The sequence below is a fragment of the Ranitomeya imitator genome, chromosome 6 (genome assembly GCF_032444005.1).
Source record: "Ranitomeya imitator isolate aRanImi1 chromosome 6, aRanImi1.pri, whole genome shotgun sequence".
NCBI lineage: Eukaryota > Metazoa > Chordata > Amphibia > Anura > Dendrobatidae > Ranitomeya > Ranitomeya imitator.
This window is the reverse complement of record NC_091287.1, coordinates 357,626,493-357,651,666: the sequence shown is the minus strand read 5'-3', so window position 1 is coordinate 357,651,666 and position 25,174 is coordinate 357,626,493. Positions and strand designations below refer to the sequence as shown.

At 41.5% G+C, this 25,174-nt stretch overlaps 1 protein-coding gene across 1 annotated transcript in view; it reads left to right on the top strand.

The window, feature by feature from the left end:
* Positions 1-25,174, top strand: part of ZNF407 (zinc finger protein 407) — a 711,460-nt gene that overhangs the window by 265,385 nt on the left and 420,901 nt on the right. Inside the window, exon 4 of the mRNA XM_069730962.1 lies at positions 22,580-22,654. Coding sequence (XP_069587063.1) covers positions 22,580-22,654 — 75 coding nt within the window. The remainder of the gene's footprint in view (positions 1-22,579; positions 22,655-25,174) is intronic.

Below are 25,174 nucleotides of genomic sequence, written 5' to 3'. Positions count from 1 at the left end.
CAGTAGGAATTTTATTAACCCCTTCCCGACCTGTGACACAACGTATGCGTCATGAAAGTTGGTGCCAATCCGACCTGTGACGCATATACTGTGTCACAGAAAGATCGCGTCCCTGCAGATCGGGTGAAAGGGTTAACTCCCATTTCACCCGATCTGCAGGGACAGGGGGAGTGGTAGTTTAGCCCAGGGGGGGTGGCTTCACCCCCCCGTGGCTACGATCGCTCTGATTGGCTGTTGAAAGTGAAACTGCCAATCAGAGCGATTTGTAATATTTCACCTAAAAAACTGGTGAAATATTACAATCCAGCCATGGCCGATGCTGCAATATCATCGGCCATGGCTGGAAACACTGATGTGCCCCCACCCCACCCCACCGATCGCCCCCCCCCAGCCCTCCGAACTGTGGTCCGCTCCCCTCCGTCCTGTGGTCCGCTCCCCCGTCCTCCTGTCCGCTCCCCCCGTGCTCCAATCCCACCCCCCGTGCTCCAATCCAACCCCCGCACTCCGATCCACCCCCCCCGCACTCCGATCCACCCCCCGCACTGCAATCCACCCCACCGTGCTCCAATCCACCCCCCCGTGCTCCAATCCACCCCCCATGTTCCGATCCACCTCCCCATGCTCCGATCCACCCCCCCGTGCTCCTCCCCCACCCCATCATATTTACCGAGCCTCCCGGGGTCCGTCCGTCTTCTTTCCTGGGTGCCGCCATCTTCCAAAATTGCGGGCGCATGCGCAGTGCACCCGCCGAATCTGCCGGCCGGCAGATTCGTTTCAAGTGCATTTTGATCACTGTAATAAAACCTCACAGTGATCAAAATAAAAAGAAATACTAAATGACCCCCCCCCCCTTTGTCACCCCCATAGGTAGGGACAATAATAAAATAATCTTTTTTTTCTTCCACTAAGGTTGGGATTAGAACTAGGGTTAGGGTTAGGGTTTTGGTATGTGCACACGTATTCTGGTCCTCTGCGGATTTTTCCGCAGCGGATTTGATAAATCCGCAGTGCTAAAGCGCTGCGGATTTATCGCGGATTTACCGTGGTTTTTCTGCGCATTTCACTGCGGTTTTACAACTGCAGTTTACTATTGGAGCAGTTGTAAAGCCACTGCGGAATCTGCAGAAAGAAGTGACATGCTGCGGAATGTAAACCCCTGCGTTTCCGTGCAGTTTTTCTGCAGCATGTGTACAGCGATTTTTGTTTCCCATAGGTTTACATTGAACTGTAAACTCATGGGAAACTGCTGCGGATCCGCAGCGTTTTCCGCAGTGTGTGCACATACCTTTAGAATTAGGCTATGTGCACACGGTGCGGATTTGGCTGCAGATCCGCAGCGGATTGGCCGCTGCGGATTTGCAGCAGTGTTCCATCAGGTTTACAGTACCAAGTAAAACTATGTAAAACCAAATCCGCTGTGCCCATGGTGTGGAAAATACAGCGCGGAAACGCTAGGTTGTATTTTCCGCAGCATGTCAATTCTTTGTGCGGATTCCGCAGCGTTTTACACCTCTTCCTCAATAGGAATCCGCAGGTGAAATCCGCACAATAAAACACTGGAAATCCGCGGTAAATCCACAGGTAAAACGCAGAGCCTTTTACCCACGGATTTTTCAAAAATGGTGCGGAAAAATCTCACACGAATCCGCAACGTGGGCACATAGCCTTAGGGTTATGGTTGGAATTAGGGTTGTGGTTAGGGGTGTGTTGGGGTTAGGGTTGTGATTAGGGTTATGGCTAGAGTTGAGATTAGGGTTAGGGGTGTGTTGGGGTTAGTGTTGGAGTTAGAATTGAGGGGTTTCCACTGTTTAGGCACTTAAGGGGTCTCCAAACGCAACATGGCGCCACCATTGATTCCAGCCAATGTTGTGTTCAAAAAGTCAAATGGTGCTCCCTCACTTCCGAGCCCCGACGTGTGCCCAAACAGTAGTTTACCCCCACATATGGGGTACCAGCATACTCAGGATAAACTGTTAGTGGTCAGAGCTTTATGTATTCGTATATTTATAGATTGTGCGTTATATCCAGTGGTGGATGTGGTTGTTGTCTCTCCCCCCATAGGACACTTTGTTTTGTGTATATCAAATTTTGTCTTTTGTGTATGTTTTTATACTGAAATACCAATAAAAATGTTGTCTTTTAATTTGTATGTATCTCTTCATGCGGTGAATTGAATTTAAATCCGCTCTGTGATGATATCAGGATAAACTGCGCAACAATTATTGGGGTCCAATTTCTCCTGTTACCCTTGTGAAAATAAAAAATTGCTTTCTAAAACATCATTTTTGAGGAAAGAAAAATTATTTTTTTTTACGGCTCTGCCTTGTAAACGTCTGTGAAGCACTTGGGGGTTCAAAGTGCTCACCACATATCTAGATAAGTTCCTTGGGGAGTCTAGTTTCTAAAATGGGGTCATTTGTGGGGGGTTTCTACTGTTTAGCCACATCAGGGTCTCTGCAAACGCAACATGACGCCCGCAGAGCATTCCATCAAAGTCTGCATTTCAAAACGTCACTACTTCACTTCCGAGCCCCGCCATGTGCCCAAACAGTGGTTTACCCCCACATATGGGGTATCACTGTACTCAGAAGAAACTGTACAACAACTATTGGGGTCAAATTTCTCCTGTTACCCTTGGGAAAATTAAAAAATTGTGGGCTAAAAAATTATTTTTGAGGAAATAAAACGTATTTATTATTTTCACTGCTCTGCGTTATAAACTTCTGTGAAGCACTTGGGGGTTCAAAGTGCTCACCACACATCTAGATAAGTTCCTTTGGGGGTCTAGTTTCCAAAATGTGGTCACTTGTGGGGAGTTTCTACTGTTTAGGCACATCAGGGGCTCTGCAAACGCAACGTGACGCCCGCAGAGCATTCCTTCAAAGTCTCCATTTCAAAACATCACTACTTTCCTTCCAAACCCCGACGTGTGCCCAAACAGTGGTTTACCCCCACATATTGGGTATCAGCGTACTCAGGAGAAACTGGACAACCACTTTTGGGGTCAAATTTCTCCTGTTACCCTTGGGAAAATAAAAAATTGCGGGCTAAAAAATCATTTTTGAGAAAAGAAATTTTTATTTTTTATTTTCATGGTTCTGCGTTATAAACTTCTGTGAAGCACCTGGAGGTTTAAAGTGCTCAATATGCATCTAGATAAGTTCATTGGTGGGGTCTAGTTTCCAAAATGGGGTCACTTGTGGGGGAGCTCCAATGTTTAGGCACACAGGGGCTCTCCAAACCGACATGGTGTCCGCAAACAATTGGAGCTAATTTTCCATTCAAAAAGTCAAATGGCGCGCCTTCCATTCCGAGCCCTGCCGTGTGCCCAAACAGTGGTTTACCCCCACATGTGAAGTATCGGCGTACTCGGGAGAAATTGCCCAACAAATTTTACGATCCATTTTATCCTATTGCCCATGTAAAAATGAAAAAATTGAGGTGAAAAGAATTTTTTTGTGAAAAAAAAGTACTTTTTCATTTTTACGGATCAATTTGTGAAGTACCTGAGGGTTTAAAGTGCTCACTATGCATCTATATAAGTTCCTTGGGGGGTCCAGTTTCCAAAATGGGGTCACTTGTGGGGGAGCTCCAATGTTTAGGCATACAGGGGCTCTCCAAACGCGACATGGTGTCCGCTAAAGAGTGGAGCCAATTTTTCATTCAAAAAGTCAAATGGCGCGCCTTCCCTTCCAAGCCCTGCCGTGCGCCCAAACAGTGGTTTACCCCTACATATGAGGTATCAGCGTACTCAGGACAAATTGGACAACAACTTTCGTGGTTCAGTTTCTCCTTTTACCATTGGGAAAATAAAAAAATCGTTGCTAAAAATCATTTTTGTGACTAAAAAGTTAAATGTTCATTTTTTCCTTCCAGGTTGCTTCTTCTGCTGTGAAGCACCTGAAGGGTTAATAAACTTCTTGAATGTGGTTTTGTGCACCTTGAGGGGTGCAGTTTTTAGAATGGTGTCATTTTTGTGTATATTCAGCCATATAGACCCCTCAAACTGACTTCAAATGTGAGGTGGTCCCTAAAAAAAATGGTTTTGTAAAATTCGTTGTAAAAATGAGAAATCGCTGGTCAAATTTTAACCCTTATAACTTCCTAGCAAAAAAAAAAAAATTTGTTTCCAAAATTGTGCTGATGTAAAGTAGACATGTGGGTAATGTTATTTATTAACTATTTTGTGTCACATAACTCTCTGGTTTAACAGAATAAAAATTCAAAATGTAAAAATTGTGAAATTTTCAAAATTTTCGCCAAATTTCCGTTTTTATCACAAATAAACGCAGAATTTATTGACCTAAATTTACCACTAACATGAAGCCCAATATGTCACGAAAAAACAATCTTAGAACCGCTAGGATCCGTTGAAGCGTTCCTGAGTTATTACCTCATAAAGGGACACTGGTCAGAATTGCAAAAAACGGCAAGGTCTTTAAGGTCAAAATAGGCTGGGTCATGAAGGGGTTAAAGATCCTACAACACATACCCGGGATGTTTTGACCTTATAGCTTGAATGCCGGTAGCATATAACATGGTGAGGATTTTAGAAGAATTAGTATTAGAGCCTCCTTCACTTGCTGATACCTGTAAATGCACTCTAGAGAACAATTGTGTTTTTTTCTCTGGGAGTGTTCTTGAAAGCTTAGGTCAGATTTTTGTTAATTCTTCCAGTTTTTTCTTTAATAACTGCACTCTCGTCTTTTTCTCTGTCGCTCTCTACACTTCTCTTCTACATCGTGCACTTCTTTCAGTGTAGTTCATCCTCATGTTTTCTTCCCTTCAGTCTCTTTCTTGATTTCCAGCTTTCATCCTGCATTATCCTTCTCCTAAATATACCTAATAGATTAGAAGTATTTAGTAATGGAGCCTGAACCATGATCTCTGCATTGTGCAGTCATCATCATTGTATTAGATATGAGCTCCTGGGGTGATCTTATGTAGTACCGTGCATGCGGTTTCATCAAGCATGAACTTCTCTTGACTGGGATGTTGACCTGATCCAGAGAACATAAAGCCATGTAATTCACAGAGGGTCAACATGGGATCACATGACCAAATTGAACAGAAGTATATTGTGAATTTCCAAATAGAAAGGGGAAATTAGTTCACTTACATATCCATTGCTCACACTTGTGAATACATTGGATGAGTGCTATCCAATGTTTTTTTTGTAATGGCACTCTGACTAATGTTACTCTTTGGGGGCAGTGCTGATCAGCGTTTTTCTTTCTCATTCTAGTTTGTCATTAGAAGAAAATCACATGTTGCTGAGATTTGCAGTTCAAATCGGATGGCATGCACTCATGCAAGTCTGTGGGTCCATAGAAAACATCGGACTGCACTTGGATGACATCCGATTTCCACAGACTCACACAATGGAAAAGATGGAGAAATCTAGTTCTCCATCTTCTCACCTGTGTTATGATTCTCTCATCTGAGAGAATCCAATCTCACCAAGCTGACACTCTTATCAAACTTGGATCAGAGTTTGATAGGAGTGTCATTACCATAATCGCTCCGATTCTTTCGGAGGAGAGAACATACTCTAATGTGACCCTAAATGTGGCTAGATGTTTGGTGAGTCTTTCAGCTTTATTTGTAAGCCAAAACCTTGTGTGGTTCCAAAATTCCTACATGTCTACATTTTTCAGTTACTTTTTCTCTCTTTCATTATCACTATTTATTTTTACTCACAAATATTATATGACTAAGTTGTATTGTAATAAGGTATGAATAAGGTGTATTGTAATAAGGTATGAATAAGGTGTATTATAATAAGGTATAAATAAGGTGTCTCAATGAGTGTCGCGGGGTCCTTCTCCGATACCACACAATCAACAGAGCAATAGAATAGTGATCAATTCCAAATGCTTTATTTAGGCAAAAACACGAAAGGCACATATACGATCCACTACACAAAGGATAAGATAGTCCAGAAGCCGAATGCAGTTCAGTAACCGGATAAATATCCAAGGAGATGAGAGTCCAATAATCCAGCAGACAGAGGACAAAAAATGGTCCACATGCTTCCCCTTCTCTCTGACGTGCTGTGTTCACATCATCATTCCACACAAGACTGATCTGTGTCTCAACTCCCTGATATTTACAAGTCTCCCTCCTCATTCACAGGTCAGGAGGGGGAAGGTCTCAGGGGCTCATTGTTTCAACAAGTTAGGTCAACATGTCATTAGCATACAATACAATATTGTGGGGGCTGATATCAGATGGCAGCAACAGCCATTCATCAATTAGCAAATAACTCCTTCTACAAGAGAACACCATGAAAATAAGTAAAATAGAAATATACACAAAAATGCTACCCACATAGCGTATCACACCATCACAATGAGTATATGTTTTTTCTTCTAAGAGATGGCGCTGTTCTTATTTGGGCATGTTCCAGCTTTGCCAATATTATGTAGTACTTTACAGCATTTTACACTTTATAGAGACAGTCTGCTAACTATAAGTTCCAAAAGACATAATATCTTTTATAGCTTGGTTCCCTTTTATTTCTATTGCCTGGTGAGCTTCTTCTAGTAATGATTCCATATAAGCTTTTATTCCATACTAAGATCCAAATCACTAATGGGAGAACATTTTATCCTTTTTTTTTCCATCCATGATTCACCAAGAGTGCTATAATTTCCAAATCTGTTGTAAGAAGTCTATTGCAGGTCATGGGTTTCTGGGAAATTATATTATATTCTTACTATGTTGCATAAATTCATGTCTTAACAAATGCTTATCAAAATATGGCTGTGCAGAAGAATCTTACGTGGCTCACCTCTTTTCAGGTCAGTCACTAGAATTAAACCCCATTAATGAATCTTGTGACACCTTTCCCTATTAAAAGCTTTATTAGAAATCTTACAACCGGCTCTACTTCTTTAAAGACCACTTTTAATGGGCTAAAAGTATTTCTGAGGATTCTCTTCCTGGAATGACTAAATCTAGATAGATAGTTTTGAATGAAAAAAAAAACCCAAACACCTTGAAACCGAAAAACTGCTAAATAGTAGTCCTAAGTTGTCTACTAAGTATGTGAGTATTTAATGGAAACTTGCCACATCCATGTCTGCTCTTTACCTGCAGATATAGGGTTAATCTGCAGATAAATACTTGTTTGGTTTACAGGAGCAGTGGCTACAGGGAAAATAGAACTAGTATCCTCTGTGCAGCCGCTTACTTCCAGTCATTATACAGGCTGCCAATCAAAGTGGGGGAATGATTACTGCCCAATCGCTGTATACTGAGCTGTAGCTTTAATCACTCCTTGCTCCGCCCATATGACTGGAAGCATCCTGTCACATGGAGGATATAAATGCTTTTTTTTAAATTGTAGACTATTTAAGTTTGACCATGGTATGTTCTATTTTCACATTGTGGTTTCCTGATGAAGAAGTTGGTTCAAGTACAAAATGCATTTAGAATATGCCACATGTTCTAATCTCTCATCATGTCCTCCTGATTTCTTGAATGTAGCACAGCAGCGCAGACTACTACTCCTATCCTCACCCAGATGTACATGGCAAGGTAATTGTTAATCAAGCATTTTTTACAACGCTCGTTCACGATTATCTTGTATAAATACTCAAGATTTTTGGTGGAGCGCACAGAGACGCCCATTACTTTACAGACAGACTTGGTTCCGAGTTCATGAAAAGGTGCGCGCCTCTTAATGAATCCAGAGCATCTATTCCAGCATGTTCCTTTATCAAGACCAGCATGAACAACATCAAGGCCAATATGTCAATTTACACTGGGATTTAATGCAATATGTGGATCCGATTTAGTACAATCTCATCCACATGCTGCTATAAGAAGTACACAGCAGATTTATCAGCCAGAAAATCTGTGGCATATTTGCCCTCATACCATTTTAACGGTCATTATTTCAATAAATATTGCACAAATTAATAGTACAAGTGAATGTAAGAAACATTGTTAAATATCTTATTGTGAAATATGCTTCTTTACTCACTTATGAGCCTCTTTCTCCTCTCTCCCTGCCACCAGAACAAATCATTTATTCAGAAATATACCGTTGTGGCCAAAAAGTATTGCCACCCCTGCAATTCTGTCAGATAATACTCAATTTCTTCATGAAAATGATGCAATCACAATTCTTTGGTATTATTATCTTCATTTAATTTGTCTTAAATGAAAAAACACAAAAGAGAATGAAGCAAAAAGCAAAATATTGATCATTTCACACAAAACTTCAAAAATGGGCCAGACAAAAGTATTGGTACCCTTAGCATAATACTTGGTTGCACAACCTTTAGCCAAAATAACTGCGACCAACCGCTTCCGGTAACCATCAATGAGTTTCTTACAATGCTCTGCTGGAATTTTAGACCATTCCTCTTTGGCAAACTGCTCCAGGTCCCTGATATTTGAAGGGTGCCTTCTCCAAACTGCCATTTTTAGATCTCTCCACAGGTGTTCTATGGGATTCAGGTCTGGACTCATTGTTGGCCACCTTAGAAGTCTCCAGTGCTTTCTCTCAAACCATTTTCTAGTGCTTTTTGAAGTGTGTTTTGGGTCCTTGTCCTGCTGGAAGACCCATGACCTCTGAGGGAGACCCAGCTTTCTCACACTGGGCCCTACATTATGCTGCAAAATTTGTTGGTAGTCTTCAGACTTCATAATGCCATGCACACGGTCAAGCAGTCCAGTGCCAGAGACAGCAAAGCAACCCCAAAACATCAGGGAACTTCCGCCAAGTTAGACTGTAGGGAATGGCCTCTTTTTTTCTCCTGTAAACTCTATGTTGGTGCCTTTGCCCAAAAAGCTCTACTTTTGTCTCTTCTGACCAGAGAACATTCTTCCAAAACGTTTTAGGCTTTTTCAGGTAAGTTTTGGCAAACTCCTGCCTGGCTTTTTTATGTCTCGGGGTAAGAAGTGGGGTCTTCCTGGGTCTCCTACCATACAGTCCCTTTTCATTCAGACGCCGACGGATAGTACGGGTTGACACTGTTGTACCCTCGGACTGCAGGGCAGCTTGAACTTGTGTGGATGTTAGTCGAGGTTCTTTATCCAACATCCTCACAATCTTGCGTTGAAATCTCTTGTCAATTTTTCTTTTCCATCCACATCTAGGGAGGTTAGCCACAGTGCCATGGGCTTTAAACTTCTTGATGACACTGCGCACGGTAGACACAGGAACATTCAGGTCTTTGGAGATGGACATTCACAGAGAAAAAAATATATATCTATGGGGACATCTATCTTTAACAAATTCACAGAAACAAAAAATCCCCAGTGTAAACTAGATAAAAATACCTTTATTAATTAGTTTTAAAACCTCTCAAAAACAATAATAATAATAATAAGTGCACTTAACGTAAACCATCACCATGACAACAACATATAATAGAAAAGACCAGGGTGATGCCTAGCCCTATACTGCACTACCTGCACCCTACCTACCAGCGGAGGTTGGCACCCTACAATCCTGCGCAATTGGCGCCCCCGCTCACCGTCGACTCTCCCTCCTACCCCTATTGGGCCCTACTAGGATGGGATGGAAACACATCAACAATCATGCAAAAATGACATTTAAGTATGAAAAGGGGGAGTCTATATTACTACCTGCTCTACCCCTACCTGTCAGCGGAGGTTGGCACCCTATTGTAGTACGACAGTGGCGCCCCCGCTCAACGACGACTGTCCACTATCCTGTCCCTTATTAGGTGTTTAGGGAAATAGGAGATTATATTTGTAATAAAGTGCTGTAGTGCTTGTAAACCATGTCAAAACACTCCCAAGGGTTAAACAAACAAGTATGGATCCTCTTTAATGTAACACACATTCATACACCAGGTACTCCAGACAAAGTGTAGTATGATATACGATAGATATGAATCCTTTGTCTAGTGTTCATCCAGTTCAGCCTGATGCACTGCTTGGACACCAAAACACATAATCCAAGACAACTGAGCGTAATACCCAGTAAAACCCCAAGAAAAAGGCCACAGTAACACAGTACCTTTGTTATTGGGAATCCATACAAAAACCATTTGATATTTTAATAGTATATCCATAAACGCAATATATTTGCAAAAACTTCCCTTGTAAACTCGCAAAAGCCTCCCTTGTAAACTCGACGCGTTTCCCCTCACTGTTACATGAGGTTCATCAGGAGCAATACATGATAATAAGGGGTTACTTAGCTTATATCAAATGTCAAACTCGAAACCGATACATGGTACAGCATCCCAGGGCAAGTCCCCTCTCGATATGGTGCCTCCTCGATATGGTGGTCTTTTCTATTATATGTTGTTGTCATGGTGATGGTTTACGTTAAGTGCACTTATTATTATTATTATTGTTTTTGAGAGGTTTTAAAACTAATTAATAAAGGTATTTTTATCTAGTTTACACTGGGGATTTTTTGTTTCTTTGGAGATGGACTTGTAGCCTTGAGATTGCTCATGCTTCCTCACAATTTGGTTTCTCAAGTCCTCAGACAGTTCTTTGGTCTTCTTTCCTTACTCCATGCTCAATGTGGTACACACAAGGACACAGGACAGAGGTTGAGTCAACTTTAATCAATGTCAACTGGCTGCAAGTGTGATTTAGTTATTGCCAACACCTGTTAGGTGCCACAGGTAAGTTCCAGGTGCTGTTAATTACACAAATTAGAGAAGCATCACATGATTTTTCGAACAGTGCCAATACTTTTGTCCACCCTCTTTTTTTATGTTTGGTGTGGAATTATATCCAATTTGGCTTTAGGACAATTCTTTTTGCATTTTTTTTTTGCATTGAAGACAAATTAAATGAAGATAATAATAACAAAGAATTTGTGTTTGAAATCATTTTCAGGAAGAAACTGAGTATTATCTGACAGAATTGCAGGGGTGTCAATACTTTTGGCCACAACTGTAGTTAGAGAACCTGCCAGTTGATACATCCTGCCCATTCCATGTGTATAGGCAGAGACCTGTCAATCCAGGACATCGAACAGGGAGAAGCTCATGGGGCCCCGCCTTCCCGACTACTCTCCAGCTTGGCACAGTCCCTAGCAGCTTTTAAAGTATGTTTTTTTTCTGAAACGCCGCTGCCTAACATACCTGGCTGAGATCATACAGCCAGTGTCTGATACATGTTGTCCTTGGATTGAGCAGCATGTATCGGCTATCAGGCTACTTTAACCCCTTCACGACATGCGCCGTACATGTACTGCACATGTTGTGTCTCCCCCTTTGATGTGGACTGTCGCTGAGCCCACATCTTTCACAGCACATGTCAGCTATTTTGAATAGCTGACATGTGTCTCTAACAGCCGCTGGTGGAATCGTGATCTCCTACCCCTTCCCCATCTGTAATCTGATCCCTCAGCGAGCTTACAACTTGTTTTGAGGGGGAGGGGGTGTAATTTGAACTTTTATATATTATTAAAAACATTTTTTTAACTTTTTGCATGCATCAACAGTCTCCATGGGAATCTAGAAGCTGCACTTTGTTGATCTCCTCTGCTACACACAGGCAATGATCAGATCGTCTGTGAGTAGCAGAAATGCTCACTTGATATGAACGCCGACTTCAGGGCGGCGCTCATAGTATTCTGGCAGTGACAACCATATAGTTGTCATGCTGAGCCATCGATCATGCGATGGGGTCACCGATGGGCTGGATTTACTATGCGCATCATATAAGCGCACGTTAAATGCTGCTGTCAGAGTTTGACAGGGGCATTTAACTAATTAACAGCCGCGTGTGGATCACAATTCCACCCATGGCTGTTGCAGGCACATGTCAGTTGTATAAATCAGCTGACATGTGCCCGGAAAGGTGCGGGCTAAGTGGCGGAGCCCGCAGCTAACGGGAAGTCCGACATCGGCATACTATTATGCCTGATGTCGGAAAGGAATTAAAAGGACTCTGTCAGCACAGATTCATTTTTCAAACCAAGTACTTGGTGCACCTTTGGCGTGACCAAACATTTCAATACACCTTCACACCTGCTCCTTTTCCCTCAATCTTAACCCCCCTCTACTTTGATTGACAGCTCTGGCTTTATAAAACCAGAGAAGGATGAAGATAGATGGAAAACAAGCAGGTTGGAAGGTGTATATAAATGTTTGGCCCTGCCAAGGGTGCACCGAGCACCTGGACTTGGTTTGAATCAGTTATTCTGTGCTGACAGTCGCTTTAAGCCTTTGCGAATAAAAGCAAACCAGTGGGCACTACATTGCCTTTTCTTTGAGCTTTTCCAAACAGAGGCCATATTAAATATTATGTTTTACGTAGAAAATCCCCTAGAGCTAAATTGTTCTTACTGATGTCCTTATGCTAATAGATGTACACATGGTAAAACTAACACAAGCTTTTATGACATCTCCGAATAGATTTTGTAATTGTAGTCATTTATGTAGCGCATATATTCATGTATGGTTATTCATTTTAGGGGACTTATGAATGTAATGACCCATGCATTCTCTACATGGCTTAATGACAAGTAAGCAAAACTTAAGGATATATAATAGGATGTTCTATAATTTCAGGACGTAGGAATGTAGTCTCTAAATGTTCTTCTCGAGTCTCTGTAGGGAAGGAGATTAAAACCTGCCTGGAAAACTTTTATTGATGATGTTGTGATCAGATAATTTGTGAAGACGACCTCATATGGTGGCTGTGTTATTTCTATACATGTATTTATTTCTCATTGCTCTTATACATTATGTATAGATGGTACATACTGTAATATGCATGTTAATAGTGATCTGGTCAATTGCCCTTTTTTTTTAGCCTTGTGAAGATAATTCCAGGATTTCAAAGACCAGTAAATATTTTTCTACTGCAAAAGAAACAAAGTTGTGAATAGAGAGATTGTCCCATCTTCAGAAGTAGGCATGCATCGGGATGGTGGTGGAGTGACTGTTTGACTGTTCGGGTTAACAGCATGGTTGCAACGCAGGCCCGTTTTCTCTTATACTACTTTAAGAGCCATAGGCGGTGGTACTGACTCTGCCTGGAATCGGGAGCCAACACCACGCTCCAGAGACCCTGTCCGCTTCAGGGCAGTTCTTAAAAGCTCAATGGGAAAGAGATTGTAAGGTGGCCGGTAACTTAGGAAACAAACAGTAAACAAAAATAACTAAAACTGTGATTATCAGTGGAAGTGGGAATTTTAATTAACCATAAAATGGAATAGTTGCATGTTTTCACAATCGCTATCCAATTATACTCCTTAATGAAGATGAGAATATCCCTTTATGTAACTTAAGCAGAGACCTTCAAAATGATAAAATTCAGAAAGTGAAAGAAAATATATCCTAAAAATTACAACTTTTCATTCACAAAAATACCATTTATTTCTTCAAACTCTGATGCCCCTTGTGTTAGGGGTCGAGTGCCCGCCTCTGCACAGGGGGAATCTCGGGCCATCTCCGCTGCGGTCTCCCATTCTTCTCCTGCCGCAGTGGAGCCTGCTCAGCGGAGACGTTGGTCCCAGCGTCTTGCTCAGTCCCACTCTGTACAAAGAGTTACTGCTGCTTCTCCGGCTTCTGCCATTGAAGTCAGTGCTGGGCAGCGGCGAGCAGACGCTTCTGAGACTAAGTCCTGCTTTTCTCGTTCTGAGCATGCCCTGAGTAAGACCTCTCAGTGGAGATCGAGGGTCACATGGTCAGATACTACAGCTAAGTCCATTGGTCCTTTTCTGGAAGGTCCTTAAAGTGCTAGGACTAAATCCTGCTTTGCACACTGAGCATGCCATGGGCAACATCTCTCAGTGGAGATTTAGGGTCACATGCTCAGGTATGGCAGTCTCTCATTGGTCCTTCTAGGAAGGTCTTTTACTTGCTGCAGCTATATAAGGCTCGCATGGCCGCACGGCCATGCGCCAGTGTCAACTCATATATGTACTTTGCGCCAGTGTGGTTATGCATGAGTGTGTTAAACATCTCTACTTTCTCGGTGCGTTCCGCTAGCCCTAACACCTTGTAAGTGATTGGCCACTCATTTTTTTTTTTTCATTGAAGGCCTATCCCAAGAATAGGTCATTTAATATTTTTTGAGCAGGGGCTCTGTTCATTTTAGTAGGGAGTGGAGTCCAAGAATCGGCCATCAATAAAAAAAAAAGTAGTTACTAACCACTTTAAAGGGGTTCTTTGGTCTTTAGCTATAAGTCTGCAGTCCTTCTATGTGACTGCAGACTTGTGAATCCTCACATCGCACACCTGGGAGCAAGCGGTCATGTGACCACAGGTATGTGATTTGCATGCTTTTAGCCACATTCCGACTAGACTTATTCCAGCTTCAATCAATACACTTGCTTTTAGCGAGGCTGTGCTTCTAGTCAGGACATGACCGCGTGTATGCAAATCAGATTGCTGCTCCCGATGCCGTAGAATCCTCACAGCGTGCAGTGTGCGCGATGTGCGGATTTAGAAGTCTGCAGTCACATAAACTGGCTGCAGACTTGTAGCTTAAGACTAGACAACCACTTTAAACTTCATATACACTGCCATATTATGGATCGTTGTTGTGCAGAACTGTAAGGTTTCATTAGCTTACTATGGCGTCATACTGTAGGCTCGAGCGCCTCAGATTACTGGGTACAAAAATAAAATTGTGGCACGCTCCATTGAACAGCTGTGTAGTACAGAGATAATGCATCTAGGGTAGAATACAGGGACTCGCGGAGAAGCATCATTAGTTTATTATTAATATTCACATTGACACACCTGACCGGATCTCTGATAACCTGTGGGCTGTGGTATGAGCTGTTTCGGAAAGTTGCTTTTGCTCTCTCTAGCCATTACACTTTCTAGTGGAATTTTTTTTTAACTACTTTTTTTTTTTTAGCACAAAGGCAATTTATCGTATTAATGCAAACAATGCTGGGAGCAAAGCTGGTTACCTACAAGTGATTCATGGCTCGTGGTTGTGGTCTGTTGAGAGTCAAAGTATGGTAGAGTGACTTGTTAAGTAAGCGACAGTCAGGAACTGTGCCTTATTGCTTCTTGCTCCCTAGAAGCACTCCCTGCAGCCAGTCTGGGCTCTGTAGTCCTAGATGAGGTCTTCATGGGTGCTGACCATAAAAAGTTCATCAAAGTAATGAGGCGAAGAGATAGCTTGGCGCTCATGGGCAGAACTCGGCACCAAGGAGTGTGAACTGGCTCCAGCTGTGACAATAAAACAGCAGGTGGCTGCTGTCATTAGGGGTGGCAGATGAGGCAGGGGGCTAGCATTCAGCCCACTAAACTCTCATTTGTTAGCCATGTCCGCTCTACCATGCAAAATAGCTTCCATCTCCGTCAGTTTTACATTGCAAAATGTTACACAGCCGCCACAAGAAAATTGGAGCCTTGGGTGTAAAAACCGATGAGCTCTCCTTATACAAAGACATGTCTGCTAAACTATGCTAGAATTATGTACTGAGGTGTGTGTATGTATGTATGTGTGTGTGTGTGTATATATATATATATACTGTGTGTATATATATATAAATTTATTAATACTTTATTATGCATTACATGTATTGTGTTTGTCACATTACAAATTCTACGAAGAGTTAATCTCTACTTCTACGTATCTGCGAAACATCAGCTAGGCTAATTTCTTTGGCAAATTAATTTTCCACTCTCTCGTATGACCTAATGATACTATATTATATAGAAACCATTGTCCAAGTCCAGTATAACACTACTGACACCGTTTTTGTTCACGGCTCATAGTCTTAAACCCATGAGCAGATTTTTTTTCTTTTTATTTCTTTTTGTGTTCTCTTCTCCCAAGAGTCTTAATTTTTTATTTTTTTGTATTTTTTGAGCACATGTAGTTTGTGATAAGTTGTTGTTTTGAGTAATGCCATTAGTTTTAGAATATATAAAGCACTGAAAAACTGGGAAAATAAATCCAATTGGGGTGAAATGGTTAAAAAAAACCCTCAGCGAAATTGTGCCTTTGCTTTTGGCTTTTGTTTTTACAGTATTCTGTTTGTGTTAAAAATGACATTAGAACAAGAATCCCCAAGTCTGCATGATAACAATCCTTTATAGTTTGTGTTTATGTACATATTTTTTTTTTTGTTTGCTGGATTTTTTTCAATCTGCAACTGTTTTATTTTTAAATCAATAGTCCTTTCAGAGGGATTGTTTTTTGCATGCTGAGTTGACATTTTATTGATATAACTTTTGGGTACATATGCATCATCTTTATCTCCTTTTGTTTCATTTTTATGCAACAAAAAACCGCATCTGGCATTTTTTTCCCACTTTATGGCATTTAATCATTGTATATTTTAATAAATCAGTCTTATATGGACACTGCAAGACAAATTTTTATTGTTTTTTAAACTGGAAAAGGGGTGTGGTGCAAGCTTTTATTTATACTGGAGGTAAATTTGCAATCAGCCTGTCAGCTGCGCATGGGACGTATTTGGACGTTCCAACATGACAATGATCCAAACACAAGGCCAAGCCGACCTGTCATTGGCTTCAGCAGAACAAAGTGAAGGTTCTGTAGTTTTCATCTCTGTCTCCTGACCGCAATATCATTGAGCCACTCTTTGGGGAAATTTCAAGAGCGCAGTTCATGCTAGACAGCCCAGTAATTTACAGGTACCGGAGGGTTTTTGCCAAGAAGAGTGGGCAGCTTTACCATCTGAGAAAATAAAGAACCTCATCCACAACTACCGCAAATTACTTCAAGCTGTCATTAATGTTAGATGGGGCAACACACGGTATTAAGAAATGGGGTATGTGACCTTTTGATCAGGGTCATTTGGATGTTTTGGGTTGTCATTATGATTCAAAAAGAGAAAACACAGTAGTTTGACAATAAATTGCTTCACCCAACGACTAATCATGAGTGAAGAAAAAGTTTTGGTGTTATCATTCATATTCTCTGGAAAAAGGCCAAGAAAGCAAAAATTCTGCCGGGGTATGAAAACTTTTGAGCACAACTGTACTTAAAAGTATAAGTGTAAGGCCTCTTTCACACTTCCGTTTTTTAAATCCGTCACAATCTGTCAAAATGTTGAAAAGACGGATGCACTGGGTCCGTTTTTTTTTTTTACGGATCCGTCTAGGCAGTTGTTGGCTATGTGCACATGTTGTGTATGCGTCTTCTCCAGCTTTTTTTCGCTGCGAAAATGCATACACAACACAACCCATGTTAAAAATAATAAAAAAAATAAAAAAATCGTGATATTCTTACCTTCCGGTATCCACTGCCGCCTTCCTGATGCTTGCAATGCTCCCGGCAGCTCCTGTTCCCAGTGATGCCTTGCGAGACAATGACCTGTGATGACGTAGCGGTTTCGCGGGGGGGCTGGAAGGTAAGAATATAATAATTTTTTTTTTTAATTATTTTTAACATTATATCTTTTTACTACTGAGGCTGCGTAGGTAGCATCAATAGTAAAAAGAGAGAGAATGAGAGAGAATTTCCCTGACTGGAAATTCTTCCACGCATTCTCAGTTTCAAAAGACTGCATCCGTCGCTGGATTCCTGCTTTTGACGGTCAGCGACGGATCCTGCGTCCATATGCTTCCATTATAGCCAACGACGGACAGCGCAGGATCCGTCGCTGGGCGATTTTCCAACATACACAAAAAATGTTTCTGTGTGCGTTGTCTCCACCTGACGGACAGTGATTTTATGATGGATCCAGCGCACGACGGATGAAACGTGTGGCCATCCGTCACAACCCGTCGCTAATACAAGTCTATGAGAAAAAAACGGATACAGCAGAAACATTTGCTGGATCCGTTTTTTCACAAAGTGACGCATTGTGATCGAAACAAAAAGATGGTAGTGTGAAAGAGCCCTAAGCAGCAAAAACAACTGCAAGGCCACCTCAGGAGTCCGATAAGCAGCATTTTCCTGATCTGGCTTTGCCTGGGAAAATTGTTCCAATAACTCCTGAAAAAGCTCCGTGTGTACATAGTCTTAGGCTACTTTCACAGGCTTTTTGTTTCAGGCACAATCCGGCAATTTTTGAAAAAAAACGGATCCGTTTTTTTTAAGTTGGATCCATTTTTTTCCCATAGTTATATTAGCACCGGATTGTGCTTGATGGCCAGACGTTCAGACGTTTCATACGTTTTTTTTTCCGGATCCGTTCAAATAGTCATTTCCGGCGGAAGGAGAAAACGTGCACTGCAATGTTTTTTTTATCCGGTGGAAAAAAACGCACAGTGACGGAATCAGCCAAAAACACATGAAACGGTGGTGTGAAACAATGATCCGGCGTCCGTATCCGGTTTTCACAGCATTTTCCATGCAAATCATGGAGATTTTCCGTTCTGGGGTCTCTCTCTCTCTCGTCCCCGGAACCAGGAAGTAAAAAATAAAAACCATGCGCATTAAATAAGACCGGATCCAGCTAAAAAACGGATCCGGCGCATCAGTATTTCGCAATTTACGTCGGATCCATTTTTTTTTTTTTAATTTGCCAGATTTTGCCTGAAACAAAAAGCCTGATGTGTGAAAGTAGCCTTAAATGGCTACGATTTCATGGCTTATTGTTCGCTTCTGCATTAAACTCTGTAATGTGAGATGTCCTAGAATATGGAATGTATTATACAATAAATATCTAGCACATCTCTCCATATCTATCTATCTATCTATCTATCTATCTATCTATCTACAGATATAGATATATACATATACAGAATCAATTACAAAAAAATGTCTCCAGCTGTCTGAAGTTGCACAAAACCACTGGGGTTTGAGCATCATCCCGCTCAGGAAAAAGTCGAAATACATTGACCATAGGGCAAGTATTACAAGCTGATCATTCTCTCCTTAGAGATCCATAACTAATAAGTGGCATGTCTAATGCCTCTGTGCATCGGCAGGAGCTTTCCTCTTTTAGTGCTCTGAGCCTGCATTACGGTGAATGTAAATCTCCCCATCCAATCACAACACATTGAGTCGAACAGAGCCATAAAGAATACCCCCTCTTCTCCTCCGTGCACGCAACTATGTAGATTTTTCATAGCGTGACAGTCTAGACATGAAAGAACTGCTTGATAGTTATTACAGGCAATCAATTAGACTTGTAAAATGTTTGAATCATAAAGACAAATATTTAATTGATCGCTCATGAAAGCTGCATGCATACAAGGGATAAGTATATTCCTGGCAGTAATGAACTCCGAGGCAAAGCCCCCAAGGCTACAGAAATATAAGGCCTTTATTCAGGAGGTACATCTGCTGCAGACGATGCTTACCAGCCCATGCCTATTCATTATTTCAAGTGGGCGCTATTTAGTATTGTGTTACGAGGATATCAATGGCAGAGAGAATTGCCAGATATACTTTGATAATAACCCAAAGGGTTAAGGAGGAGCTGTCTGATTAAATAGTTTCTATAATTGCATTTCCTCTGTTATTTCTCCTGGATGAGTATTCATGCATTTCCAAGTATGTGTTACTTTTCCCTTAGTCAGTCCATTGTGCACCGCTCGGTTTTACTCCTAAGGCCTTCCTCCACATGTCCTGATATTTCCGATACTGGAAAAATCAGCATCAGTACTATCCGTGTCCGTGTGTTACATACATGTGGCATATGTGTGCCGCATCAGTGTGACACATACCCCAAGCTGTACAGTTCGCTCGGTTTCCTAGGCACCGGTTCCTGAAAGCAGCTTTCATCATTGTCGCCTGGTCTCCCTGAGATGAGCTCAACCAGGCGATAATGATGGGAGTTGTATTAATTAGCCTCTATTTAAAAATAATTGTTTTATGCTTCTGCTTAATTTTCATAACCAGCAGAGGGAAAGGCGACCATAGGGAAGGGAATCCATAGCCACACACTGATCCTGTAAATTATGATGACCCCCTGTCTGGGTAATAAGATGGTTTACTTGACTGATTGTCTTAGAGTAACCCCTATTTGAGTATGGGTATGATTTTCTTGTAATGCAGACTGTGGGGGATTGGGAAGGGGAGAACGACCATGCTTTAGGACTATAAGAAACAATTTTTTTCTCCCCAAATTTTTTTTTGTGGGGAATAAAGTTTCGTCTTATTGATTGTCTGATTGTAGCTTACTGGTGGAAGGAGGGCAGCCGTGGTCAGGCAGTACAGCAGGCCCTGAGCTGGTAGGAGGGGGTTTTCGGAGGTGCAATGCCCCAGGGTGATGCTGTTAGTCCCAGGCTGGTAGGAGGGGGTGTTCAGCGGTGCAGGGGCTCTGCCGACACTTTTATGGTTTCAATGTGGTGAACTGCTGGAAAATGGATACCGGAGCCAGCACCTGCGCAGATTGAAATCTCGTCACCAAGATCTCATCTGGAGAGATCGAAATCTGTGCATGCGCCATTTTCCCGGAACTCACCGCATTGAATCCATGGAAATGCGGGGGCTCCAGGCCATCACAAAATGCTGTTGGAGCCCCCGCACTGCCGAGTACAGCTGAAAACCCCCTTTTACCAGCCTGGGTCTCCCAACATCACCCCACAGGCTCGCACCTCCTGTGATCCTGCTGCCCCCTAGTAACCTGAATTCGGACATTAAACATTTTCCCCATTTTTCTCCTGAAAGTTAGTGGTGCGTCTTGTAGTTCGAAAAATACGGTATATGGTGAATATTTTAATGACATTGAATGAACAATTGGTTTACATAGGTACTATTCCTGTCCATGTATGACATGTAAAATAATTATTCTGCTGTAAACTATGCTATTAGGTTTATAAAAAGTTTATTGATTAGATAAAAAAAATAAGAAAATAATAATGGACAATACATTTCCTTTCTGGTGCTAGTTTGTCGAGCTAATCCATTTCCGGTGTTTGCTACTAGCATTGGCTGTATCTCGGCCACTAATTTATGCTTAGGGGTTTTTGTTTGTTTTTTTCCCCATTGAGAATAAATATCTTTCTGGCAAGGAGGAAACATTTTGGCATTATACTGGTAAAGCCCTGGTCTTAAACTGAATGCGGTCTTTATCACATAATTCATCTGTGTCCATTATATGCGAAGTGTCCAGATGATTTCAGTGTTTAATGTTAAAAATCTTCTAACATGCCAGTTTGATTTGTATCCCTTCATATCATTGCATGCTAATTAAAATCATATTTCTGCATATTTCATGCCTTTCGTGTACATATGCAAATGGAAACCCATTGCCTTTCAGCAATTAGTAATTAAGTTTATGAAGGACAGCTGTAATACATAATTAACAAAAATGTTTGCGAGTCCTTTTCACACTGGAAGTTGTAACAGAAACATTTGCTTATCAAGTGAGCAATTTGGATTTTTCTCTTGCGTATGTAGCATATCTAAATTGTCAGCCTCCATCATCTTGCAACATAATTAGAATCTCCGCTCGTAACACCACAGACGCCATACAGTGAATTAAAGCCTTTCTCCTCTTCCGTGAGCCCCGGCCACCATCACATTCCTACTGACATTTCTTTTATTTATTTTTGATCTGCAATCAAAAAGTAAAAATAAAAATAGTACATCTGCTAAAATAAAAATCTTCAACTATTTTACTGTATATTACTTGATTTATTTAAGACCGCAAACAAACTATTATAGTAGAAAAAGGGCATAATATAATGAAGGCAATCAGTCACAGTCGCTGGGGTCTTCCCACTAGGGTCAAGGGCTTAAAAAAAAGAAGGGCAGAAAACATGTTTAGATAAAATTAGCAATAGTCATCTATTTAAAGGGCTTGTCCAGGACTAACCTATCAATGACTTATCAGTGGTATGCCGTCTAACATTCGGGGGCCCCCCAACTAATCAGCTGTTATCTGTTTCAGTATCTGCCAGATATACAGTGTGCAGCCTGATTATTGGCTCTTATCAGCTACCGGACCTTATCCATTTTCCAAGTGGCTCAGTGGTTAGCACTATACTCTTGCTGCACTGGGGTCCTGGGTTCTTATCATAAGGACAACATCTTCAAGGAGTTTGTATGTTCTCCCTTTGTTTTTGTTGGTTTCCTTCAGAAATGCAAAGACATACTGGTAGGGAAATTAGATTGTGAGCCCCAATGGGGACAGTGATGATGATGTCTGTTAAGCGCTGTTGAATTTTCCCAGCATTATATAAGCGATTAGAACGAAAAAAGTGAACGGGAGATGAGGTTCAGTACCTGGAAGTGGCCACTAATGACATACGGCACTGGTTCCGCTCTGAACATTCTTTACCTCCACGGCCAGAGTAGATATCTTCCCTTCAGAGGAGGGGGAGGGGTGTCGGACCCCGATAAACTGATATTGATGATCTATATTGTAGGAGAAGTCATCAATATGTTGTTGTGAGATTAACCCTTTGATGGTCCTGCAGTGATGACATAGGAGCCATCAATTACATGACGACTGTAACGAAGGTTGTGAGTGGCTGCAGCTGTCACCATCTTCCTAGTGGTGACTTCTGTGCTGCAGCCTATCAACACAGATTGGGGGCAGCGGTGAAGAGGCAGCGCTGGACTTGTAAGTGGTTTAGTTAAGCTTATTATTTTTTGTAGTTCTGCATATGTAATAAATATGTCGTGGAGAGCCCCTGGAATATTCCTAGAATATTTTGTCTGCAACATCTGCTAGAAAAGCTTTTTTTTTCGTACATAGTGTAATAGTCATTTATGTTTCTTTTTGTTTCAGGGTGGCTTTTGTTATGAGGAAGCATCTGAATACTCACTTACTGGGGAAGCATGGAGTAGGAACACCAAAGGAAAGGTAATTACCCCTGTACCGGACTGTTAGTGATGTAGTCCTTCACTGAATTCATAAATATTCTCAAGTATTCGTTTAATCTACCAGATTATAATAACTCCCTCTGATGCATCTAAATTATCCTCCAGAAAGATTACTAAACAAGATGGCTACCCATTCGCTACAGGGTCCAGTATAAACTCATCTCTCTCACCCACAAAGCTCTCCACAGTTCTGCACCGCCTTATATCTCCTCTCTCATCTCCGTCTATCGCCCTACACGTGCCCTCCGTTCTACAAATGACCCAAGACTAACATCCCCCTTAATCCGAACCTTGCACCTCCGTCTTCAAGACTTCTCTCATGCTGCGTCAGCTCTCTGGAATGCACTTCCCAGACGATCAGACTGATACCTAGCCCCGACCTATTCAAGCGCGCTTTGAAAACCCATCTCTTCAAACAATCCTACCACCTCAACTACTCGCTAAACTAACTTTGTCCTGTTCCCTCCTTCCAAATATTATCTGCATGTGAATCTGCACCCTACTATTCATCTGTCTCCACGCCCTCCATGCACATAACTGCACTTGATATCTGACTATTGCACTTAAACACACGGGCTGATGACCGAATCATGCAGCTTTATATGAAAATCCCTATTTATTATAATTGCCAGACCTGAAATAACAAGCACTTTTCACCTATTGTGTCCCCCATTTCCTTGTAGATTGTAAGCTTGCGAGCAGGGACCTCACCCCTAATGTCACTGTTTAAATTGTCTTAACTTGTACTGAATTTATTGTCTGTACATGTCCCCGCTTAATTGTAAAGTGCTGCGGAATATGTTGGCGCTATATAAATAAAAATTATTATTATTATGGTAAGTAAAACCAGTTGCTGCTATCATGAAGGTGTCGGAGGTGTCTCCTACCAGGTTATCGCTGCCGGCAGTCTCCTCATTCAGATTGTTGCAGTTCTGTGTCAGGAGCAATTGTAGCACATTTGGTTTGATTGTCCTTCAGATTAAATACATTTTATTGTGCATTCCAATTTTTGAAAGATTTTTATTAAAGGGTTGCCATCTTGGAATAAAAAAAAACTTTTTTGTGCGTTTTAAATAAATAAATATATGCACAACTCTATTGTAGTTGTACCGAGGACCGTACTCCAATCTGATGTTGTCAGTGCCGAACCCAGTTTCTGACAAATTCCTTATGGTCCTAAAAAGTAGTGGTTTTTTGGCACGTGTCAGGTGCTACGTGTGCAGACACCTCGCTAACTGGCTTATTCTTTAGTCTATACATCATTTGGGATGGAGAAGGGAATTGGTTTTGGCACTGATATAAGCTAGACAGACAGCCCCCTTCTCACACATCTGTTGTGAAAAATCTGCATGAAAAATGCACGTAAAAAATTACATCAAAAACACGTCTAATTTATACAGAGTTTTTCCTGCCAAGAGATGCAGCACCAAATATATAATGTGTGCACATAAGCTTATACTTCCCAAATTCTTCATTTTTATCAGCATCGATCTGGTGGTCTTCTACATTGTTGGCTGACAAAGCCAGAAATCACAACTCATTGTAAATCTATGAAAGTCAGAATGAGGCCAGAACGAGGATCTCGTAGCCTTAAAACGAGAGCTTGTGACCGTTACCTCTGATTTCTGGTCAGTCAGGAGCTGTGGTCACAAGACGGCAGCTTAGGACCGAGCGGTGACAGGAACAGCTGAAGACGGCGGCTGGAAGGTGCAATACTAGGGAACTTAGATTAATGACGCCACTCCAGCACCGAAATAAGAGGATGGAGTGGTGCTTCAGTGTTATGCGTCATTCATACATCTACCCATGTATCTGTGTGTGCAGCGTTATGCCTGCTCCTATATCTGTTCTATTTTCAATTATTGGAACATTTGCATATGCCACAGTTCTTTGTGTTCATTCTCATTGTTTAGGTTGATTTTAGTTTTTTTTAGACCATTTATGTATTTTTTTTTAGATTGGCAGCCTAATAGTGAAATTATACTGCCAGCTCCTCTGGATGGTATTTCACTGTACTTGTAAGAGTGAAATGCCGTCCCATAGTGTGAATGTTTCCCATAATGTTCTTTAGTAGGTATGCTGCTGGTTGAAGTGAACATTGGACTTCTCAAACAGGCAGGTGTTTCCCCTTCTCTTGCCCCATGTGCGCGACTCTGCCAGTCATGGGTGTAGTAAGTAACCAAGACCTGAAAGGTTTATGGTTTGCCATTTTGTTTGTGTCTGTTTTCCTTTTACTTGGCATATGATCTCTACTAATTTTTTTACTATTGCTTCCTTCATAAAATGTAATCTGGAACTGACGATCACATCTCAGTCGAGGATGGGACTCTGCCTGTAGGATTTTACCTCCAAAACGATTTATGTTCCCCTGTAGCTCTTTAGAAGGAATGTCCAGCAACACCTTTTCATGACCAGCCCGATCCTCCATTACTGAGGCAGACCATTAACATGAACATAGAAAGATCAGTAATTGATGGTTCAGTGTCCATTGACTGACATC